The sequence below is a fragment of the Papio anubis genome, chromosome 15, assembly GCF_008728515.1.
Source record: "Papio anubis isolate 15944 chromosome 15, Panubis1.0, whole genome shotgun sequence".
In the NCBI taxonomy this organism is placed as follows: domain Eukaryota; kingdom Metazoa; phylum Chordata; class Mammalia; order Primates; family Cercopithecidae; genus Papio; species Papio anubis.
In genome coordinates, this window is record NC_044990.1 from 26419630 (window position 1) to 26429168 (window position 9539).

Genomic DNA, 9539 nt, shown 5'->3' on the forward strand with positions numbered 1-9539 from the left:
CACTCAGTTGATTCTTAAGAACCCTACAGTTATGAAAACTACTAGTCTTACAAATCAATCATATATAATAGCAATTTATTTCTGATTCACTTAGCAAGCTAAAATCCTTGGTAACATTTGACTTAGGTAGCTCAATTCCTTGATTTAGTGTCACTTCAATATTAAAAGCCAGCAACCAAGATGGGCACAGTAGCTTACACATATAATCCCAGCTACTCCTGAGACTGAGGCAGGAGGATGGCTTCAGCTCAGGAGTTTGAGACTGCAGTGAGCTGTGATTTCACCATTGTCCTCCAGCTTGGTCAACAGAGCAAGACCCTGTCTAAAAAATAAATAAATAAGTAAAAAAAAAAAAAAAAAAAAGAAAGAAAGAAAAGAGAAAAGAAAAAAGAAAAAAGCCAGCAACCTCTCAAACTACTGTTTAGCATGCCTCTACCTTCTGACTCAGAAATCCCATTCCTGGGTATAGATCAATAGAAATTAGTCCTTGGCCGGGTGCAGTGGTTCACGCCTGTAATCTCAGCACTTTGGGAGGCCAAGGCGGGCGGATCATGAGGTCAGGAGATGGAAACCATCATGGCTAACACAGTGAAACCCCGTCTCTACCAAAAATACAAAAAGATTAGCCAGGCGTGCTGGCGGGCGCCTGTAGTCCCAGCTACACGGGAGTCTGAGGCAGGAGAATGGCGTGAGGCAGAGCTTGCAGTGAGCCGAAATTGTGCCACTGCACTCCAGTCTGGGTGACAGTGACAGAGCGAAACTCCATCTCAAAAAAAAAAAAAAAAAGAAATTAGTCCTTACATCTATCAAAAGGCACATATAAAAATGTCCAGAGCAGGATTATTTATAACAGACAGAAAACAGAAATTAGCTGATTGCCCATCAACAAAAGAATGGATAAACTATGGTATATGTATATAATAGTATACTACAGAAAAATAAAAAGAAAAAAAGTGCTATGGCTTACATATCAATGGATTAATCTCACAAACATAATGTAGAGGGAAAGAAGCCAGAAACAAGAATATATACTTACATGATTTATTTTTACAGAGTTCAAAACCAGTCAAAATTAGCCTATGATGACAGAAGTCAGAATTAGTTGCTACCTTCTGTCAGGGAGTATTGATAAGAGAGAAGACATGAGAGCCTTCTGAGGGCTGGAAACATTGTATATCTTGATGTGGATGATGGTTACACAGGTGAATACATACATAAAAATTAATCTAGCTATCTACTTAGCTGTACATCTTACTGTACATAAATTATACCTCAAAATAATAATAAAAATAAGTGGGTAGGGGAGTAACCAGCACAAGCCTGGCAAAAATAGTCATACACTCAAATTTTTTTTTTTTTCCGAGACCGAGTCTCACTCTGTCGCCTAAGCTGGAGTGCAGTGGCGCAATCTTGGCTCACTGCAACCTCCATGTCCTGGGTTCAAGCGATTCTCCTGTCTCACCCTCCGGAGTAGCTGGGACCCCAGGCGCGTGCCACCACACCCTGCTGATTTTTTTTCATTTTTAGTAGAGATGGGGTTTCACCATGGTAGCCAGGATGGTCTCGATCTCCTGACCTCGTGATCCACCCGCCTCAGCCTCCCAAGTGCTGGGATTACAGGTGTCAGCCACTACGCCCGGCACACTCAAATATTTTTTTGATGACTGTGTACCAGACAGTGGACTACAGACATTAAAAGAATAAAGACACCAGGGTCCCAGCCACAGAGTTCACAGGCATGTAAATAAACAACTGCAATACATAGGTCACTAGCATGTAAATCACTAGGTGGCACCTAATTGGTTAGTTGGATCAGAGAAAATGTCATAAGGTCTGATTCCAAGTTTAAATTTTTAAAAATCTAATGTCTATAAAGAACACTTTGGGGATGACTAGAAAAATCCGAATCTAAACTATATATATTCATGTTACAGCAATGTTGAATTCCTAAGTATGATCATTATATTGTGGTTATTTGGAAGAATGTCCTTATTCTCAAAGACATATGCTGAAATACGTATTTTCAACGAAGATACACTAGGCTAAAGATATCAAGAAATTGGAGGAGGGTCAGAGAACTTAATAAAACGTTGAAAACAGGCCGGGCGCGGTGGCTCAAGCTTGTAATCCCAGCACTTTGGGAGGCCGAGGCGGGCGGATCACAAGGTCAGGAGATCGAGACTATCCTGACTAACACGGTGAAACCCCGTCTCTACTAAAAAATACAAAAAATTAGCCGGGCGAGGTGACGGGCGCCTGTAGTCCCAGCTACTCGGGAGGCTGAGGCAGGAGAATGGCATGAACCCGGGAGGCGGAGCTTGCAGTGAGCTGAGATCCGGCCACTGCACTCCAGCCTGGGCGACAGAGCCAGACTCTACCTCAAAAAAAAAAATTAGCCGTGCGCGGTGGCGGACGCCTGTAGTCCCAGCTACTCGGGAGGCTGAGGCAGGAGAATGGCGTGAACCCGGGAGGCAGAGCTTGCAGTGAGCCGAGATTGAGCCACTGCACTCCAGCCTGGGCAACAGAGCAAGGCTCTGTCTCAAGGGAAAAAAAAAAATGTTGAAAACAAATTGCTAAATTAAATGTGTGACCTTGAACAAGTTTCCTAAGACTCTGTACTTCTATGTCCTCATCTACAAAAGCAAAGGGTTAGACTAAGGTCCTTCCAAACTCTAGAGCTGCATTTCTTAACAGCAGGGTAGAAGAGAGCAACTGGAATAATGAAAATAGTACTAGATATTTCCATATGGAGAAATGAAGCCTTTTAAATGAACTTCCAAAAAGATAAAGATTTTGATTAGAATGAAAACGTATGTGTCACCAAATTCCCCATTTTCTAAAAACTAAATGGCACTCTTGTAAGACTCACAAGAAGGAAGTTCAAGGCCAAAAAGTCACTCCTTCTTTTGGGAAGCAAACTCACAGAACTCACTACCCCTAGGCTGAAAGTATGAACAACTTTTTGTTTATTTGTCTGAGACAGAGTCTAGCTCTGTCGACCAGGTTGGAGTGCAGTGGCGGGATCTCGGCTCACTGTAAGCTCCACCTCTCGGGTTCAAGCCATTCTCCGGCCTCAGCCTCCCGAGTAGCTGGGACCTCAGGCGCCCACCACCACGCCTGGCTAATTTTTTTGTATTTTTAGTAGAGACGGGGTTTCACTGTGTTAGCCAGGATGTTCTCGATCTCCTGACCTCGTGATCCGCCAACCTCGGCCTCCCAAAGTGCTGGGATTACAGGTGTAAGCCACCGCGCCCGGCGAAACTTTAGTAAAAATGAAGAAAAAAAAAGGTAGCGGCAGGAGGGCCCCAAATCAATGCATACTATGACATGTATTAAGAGTTACTTCAGAAAAAAAAACTAAAACTCTGGAATTGACTTAGGACACCAATAATGCGCTTCCACAAGTTTTTGTTGTAAAAGTTGGAAGAAAGATGTTTGTTTTCAAAGTTGTCGAGCCGACTCAAGTACACAGGCTTTAGAACCAGACAGCTCTGGGATTAAATCTCAGCTCTGATTTTACCTCCTATATGACCTAGTCCAAATTACTTGTTCTCTTAACCATAGTATGTTCAACAATGATGCAGGTATTGAATGACTTCCTCACAGTTGCTGAAAAACCTGAGAGACTACACATAAAGCGCTTAGCACATTACCTGGCACACATCAAATATTCAAAACAAAGCTAGTAACTACTATGCTATAGCCTATCCAGAAATAAGGCTATACAAAAGAAGAATATTTTCTTACCTCTCCAACTGGTTAGGTAGAAAACATAATCTTATTACTGCTATTAACAAGTAGAACAGCATACAACTACTGGGAGGAGAGGGGAGACTTCCCTACTTTGCCCCAGAGAAGGCAAGTCAGCAAACACCGCTGGTCCTCTGACATTCCCACCTATGACAGCTCCCAAGAAACACAAAAGTACATTTGAAGGGCATTCCCCTCTGTCCAAAGAGGGGCCGCTCAAGTCTCAGCCCACCGCGCCAGACGCGGGAATGGCAGCAGACTGTCCTGACCCCCTCACCTTCACTCAGAGCCCACCTGCTCCCGCCCACCCCTCAGAAACTGCAGGAGCAGCCACGGCCGGGCCGTCCCGGCTCCTCGCGGACTAAGGGCTGGGGCAGCGCGGCGCAAACTTGGGCTCGCTCGTAGTCTTGGCGAGCAGCACTCCCGGGCAAGTAGCCCGAGGGCCTTGCAGGGCACCCAAAAAATGTCACTGCCGGCGAAGTGACCCCGAGTCGGGCCACGAGACCCCTCACACCTCACCCTTTCTCCTGCCGATCCTCGAGATGAGAGTGGGCTGGAAGGCATTACCTGAGCAGCGGCCCCCAGGGCTGTCCGAGGCCTGTGGTTCCGAAGGGTAGCGACGGCCAACAGCCGTCCGTAGAACACGGAGGCCGCCATTTCTGAGTCGGACCCCGTCCACTCGGCGCCCCGCGCAGGCGCACAGGCGCTAGGCGGCCCAAGGCGCAGCCTCTCTGCAGGGCTCACCAACGCCCCGCCTCGCCCCACCCGTTGCGGGCGGGGCCTCGGGTTAACACTGCAGCTGCTAGACCAGCTCCCTGGCCGGCGCAGAGCAAACTTTGAACTTTGGAACTGGGCACTGCAGCCCCAATATCTGCCCTGCAGTCAGAAAGCAACCTGAACACTTCCAGGTGAATTGCAATGGAAAGGTGACCAGCGCTGCCACTTGTGTGAACTTAACTTCTCTGAGCCTCAGTTGCCTCATCTGTAAAATGGGTTTCATTCAAGAAATGGTTACCCAGTGTCTGCTTCGTGCTAAACAGCGTTGAGTCCTTGGGCTACAGCAATGAATAAAACCACTTGTGATGCTCAAGAAGAAGATGGTCGGTGTCACGCCCGTCCCTATGAAGAGACCACCAAACAGGCTTTGTGTGAGCAACAAGGCTGTTTATTTCACCTGGGTGCAGGCGGGCTGAGTCTGAAAAGAGAGTCAGCGAAGGGAGATAGGGGTAGGGCTGTTTTATAGGATTTGGGTAGGTAGTGGAAAATTATAGTCAAACCGGGTTTTTCTCTTCCGGGCAGGGGCGAGGGTCACAAGGTGCTCAGTGGGGGAGGTTCTGAGCCAGGAGAAGGAATTTCACAAGGTTAATCGCTCGGTTAAGGTGGGGCAGTAACAAGTCACAATGGTGGAATGTCATCAGTTAAGGCAGGAACAGGCCAATTTCACTTCTTTTGATTCTTCACTTGCTTCAGGCCTTCTGGATGTACACGTGCAGGCTTGGGCTCAGAGGCCTGACAGTCGGCCACTAGTTACCAAAGCTGGCGGCAGGCTGGAGTCACCTGGGAAGCTATTGATTGATTGATTGACTGATTGACAGGGTCTTGGTCTGTCACCCAGGATGTAGTGCAGTGAAGTGATAACGACTCAATGCAGCCTCAACCTCCCATGGTCAAGGGATCCTCCCACCTCAGCCTGTCAAGTAGTTTGGGACCACAGGTGTGTGCCACTAGGCTTGGTTGATTTTTTTATTTTTATTTTTTTAGGGACAGAATCTCTCCATGTTGCCCAGGCTGGTCTCCAACTCGTGGGTTCAAGCGATCCTCCTGCCTCAGCCTCCCAAAGTGCTGGGATGACGGGTGTGGGCGACCACACCCAACCAAGGATCTAGTTTTTGAAAAGATGAATAAATTTAACAAACCTCCAGCAAGACTGCAAAGAAAAAAAAAAGAGAAGACATAAATTACCAACGTGAGGAACGTACCAGGGAATATAATTAGCCTTCAGACACCAAAAAGGAATGCCATAAATAACACCACACAACATAAATTTGACAACTTTGACAAAATGAGCAAATTCCTCAGAAGGCACAAATTACTACAAATAATCTAATATGAAAAGGATAATTTAAATAGTCCTCTAACTAGAGAGAATTGTAATTGTAATTTTTAAACTCAAAAAAAAAAAAAAAAACCCGAGATCTCCAGGAACAAAAACTTCAATGAATTCTATCAAATGTTTACACAAGAATTAACACCAATTCCATACAACCTCTTCCAGAAGATAGAAGAGGAAGGAACAGTTCCCGATGTATTGTATGAAGTTAGAATTACCCCAGTACCAAAACCAGGAAAAGACCTTACAAAAAGAGAAAAATTCCAACATTTCTCATGAATATTGTTGGAAAAATCCATAGCAAAATATTAGCAAATTTAATTCAGAAATATATAAAAAGAATTGTACAATATGACCCAGTGGGATTTATTCCAGAGATGTAAATTTGTTTTAATATTTGAAAATATGTGTAATGCATTATATTAACAGAATAAGTTAGAAAAATCACATCATAATTGTCAGGCCTCTGAGCACAAGCTAAACCGTCATATCCCCAGTAACCTGCACGTATATATCTAGATGGCCTGAAGCAACTGAAGAGCCACAGAAGTGAAAATAGCTTTGTCCGGAGCTGCGTGCCCCGGCCATAGCGAATAATAACTGACGATTAAAAACGCCTGAGCTCTATTCATTTCCACCTTACACCTCCTCCCTAGATTTACCTTTTTCCCTGATCTGCTGTCTCATATGCCAGCACAAGATGGCGCTCTTCCTGCTTCTTCTTCACCTATTTTTCCCGCGCAGGCGAAAATTGTTACTTTGTAGCGCAGGCGCCATCCCGCGCCCGGGAAAGTTTCCAACTGACAGCGCAGGCGCAACATGACCTCCGAAGGGAGAAACCAATACCTACCTGGTCACGCCCTCCGTGATGAGATCATCTCCGCCTCTGGCCCAACCCCTTCCCCTCCAAGTGTATATAAGGCATTGCATTACCGCCATTAAACGAGTCTTGATCAGAGTACTGTCTTGTCTCCATTTCTCGTGTCTCTTGTCCCCCAAATTCCCACTCCCCCCTCCAGGGCCTGCTTCGACGATCCCGCGGGCCGGGATATAGCTTAACTGATGACATTCCACCATTGTGATTTGTTTCTACCCCACCCTAACTGATCAATGTTCTGTATAATCTCCCCTATCCTTAAGAAGTTTCTTTGTAATTCTCCCCACCCTTGAGAATGTACTTTGTGAGATCCACCCCCTGCCCCCCAAAACAGTGTTGTTAACTCCGCCACCTATCCCAAAACCTATAAGAACTCATGATAATCCCATCACCTTTGCTGACTCCTTTTTCGGACTCAACCTGCCTGCACCCAGGTGAAATAAACAGCCATGTTGCTCACACAAAGCCTGTTTGGTGATCTCTTCACACGGACACGTGAAACAATAATTTCAATCAAAACAAAAAAAGTTGCTGGGCACAGTGGTTCATGCCTGTAATCCCAACACTTTGGGAGGCTGAGGTGCGAGGACTGCTTGAGCCTAGATGTTCAAGACCAAACTGGTTGGGCCACTTAGCAAGACCTCATTTCTATAAATAATTTAGCCAGTCATGGTGGTGCACACCTGTGGTCCCAACTACTCCAGAGACTGAGATCGGGGGGCTCACTTGAGCCCAGGAGGTCAAGGCTACAGTGAGCAGTGATCGTGCCACTGCACTCCAGCCTGGGTGACATAATGAGACCCCATTACAAAAAAAAAAAAAAAAAGGCAGGAGGGGATTCTCCTCTTCTGCCCCAGCCTTGTCATGCTTCCCATTTGAGTCCTCCTCTGAAATGAGGTCATCCCAAAGAGTCTCCTATACCAAAGCAAATTTGGTAACATAGTATGATCAGGTAGCCATAAAGAGAGGGACCTCTTTAGCACTCTTTGTTGCTCTATTTGGACTCTTCCCATCTCTGGTCTGCCTAATCCAGGAACACCATACTGAGTCTACATGGATGCCAGGACTTTTCAACCTCCTACATCTGGGTTCTTTTTTTAGAGATGGTCTTGCTCTGTCACCCAGGCTGGAGTGCAGTGCCACCATCATAGCTCACTGTAGTCTCGAACTCCTGGGCTCAAGTGATCTTCACACTCAGCATCCCCTAGTACCTAGTACTACAGGTGTGAGCCACTGCACCCAGCTATATCAGGAACATCTTAAGTAGGCTGGGAGCAGTGGCTCACGCCTGTAATCCTAACACTTTGGGAGGCCAAGGCAGGCAGATCACCTGAGGTCAGGAGTTTGAGACCAGCCTGGCCAACATGGTGAAACTCCGTCTCCACAAAAATTACAAAAATTAGCCAGGCAGGGTGGCAGGTGCCTGTAATCCTAGCTACTCAGGAGGCTGAGGCAGGAGAATCACTTGAACCTGGGAGGCGGAGGTTGCAGTGAGCTGAGATCGTGCCAATGCACTCCAGTCTGGGTGACAGAGTGAGACCCTGTCTCAAAAAAAAAGTAAAGGGGCACAAGGAGAAAAAGATGATTGAGAAGACAGCCCTTTAAACCAGAACAGAGTGAACATGATTTAATGGGACCAAGTTGAACCACAATGAACATTTGATTCATTTTACACAGACCCATATCCCAACTAGTGACAAAGAGATTTGGGAGAAAATCAGACTCCATATTTAAAAGAAAAGAAAAGAAAGAAAGAAACTCGTTTTCTTTGCACATCTGAGTTGCAGTGTGAATTAAATTTGTGATTCAGTTACAATACATACCATCTAATACTACACAAAACCATAAGGTGGGTTCTTGAGTTTTATACATGAAGCTTCAAATATCAAACATTTCCCCAGAGGAAAGAGGGAAAGGAAACTGGATGAGTTTAAACAAGAGGCTCAGGTCTGAGAGTAGAATCAAGCACATCCAGGCCGGACCCGGTGGCTCACGCCTGTAATCCCAGCACTCTGGGAGGCCGAGGCGGGCAGATCACGAGGTCAGGAGATCGAGACCATCCTGGCTAACACAGTGAAACCCTATCTCTACTAAAAATACAAAAAAAATTAGCCGGGCGTGGTGGCGGGCGCCTGTAGTCCCAGCTATTCAGGAGGCTGAGGCAGGAGAATGGCGTGAACCCGAGGCGGAGCTTGCAGTGAGCCGATATTGCACCACTGCACTCCAGCCTGGGCGACAGAGCGAGACTCCGTCTCAAAATAAAATAAAATAAAATAAAATAAAATAAAATAAAGCACATCCTGTCAGCACAGGGCTGCCCAGGGCAGGGTGGGGTGAAAGAATGGCTCCAGCTACAGTGAACTCTCTTTTCCAAATCAATCTCCTGAGAAAGAGTTACAGGTGAAGGAAAGAGGAATCGGACAGCATGACCTTAACTTCTTTATTTCATCTTATAACCTAACTGTATTTGTTACACGTTATTCAGGAAAATTAAGGAGAGCCTGCTTCCTACTTCATTGCTAGGAATATTCTCAGCCTTAGTTCAAATTATCTTCTGGTAAAAAGCTGACTCAATAATAACAGATACATAAAAGGAGTATGAAAATAGAACAGAGAGGCTGCCATTAACTTAAGAATGTACTGGAGCAGAACAAAATAGCCAGTTTGAGGGGCATTCCAGCATCCCCCAGACTGAGGCTATTTCTTTTTTCTTTTATTCTTTTTCTTTTCTTTTTTTTTTTTTTGAGACGGAGTCTCGCTGGGTCGCCCAGGCTGGAGTGCAGTGGCGCGATCTCGGCTCAC

At 45.7% G+C, this 9539-nt stretch overlaps 1 protein-coding gene across 2 annotated transcripts in view; it reads right to left on the reverse strand.

Moving 5' to 3' along the window:
- Window positions 1-4487, reverse strand: part of SUCLA2 (succinate-CoA ligase ADP-forming beta subunit) — a 65932-nt gene extending 61445 nt beyond the window's left edge. The window contains exon 1 of one of the 2 annotated variants that reach the window (XM_003913856.4): window positions 4318-4487. In XM_003913856.4, the coding sequence (XP_003913905.1) occupies window positions 4318-4407 (90 nt within the window). In that variant the 5' untranslated portion in view covers window positions 4408-4487. The remainder of the gene's footprint in view (window positions 1-4317) is intronic. The other variant, XM_009191916.3, reaches the window with a different exon arrangement.
- Window positions 4488-9539: the final 5052 nt, after the last annotated feature.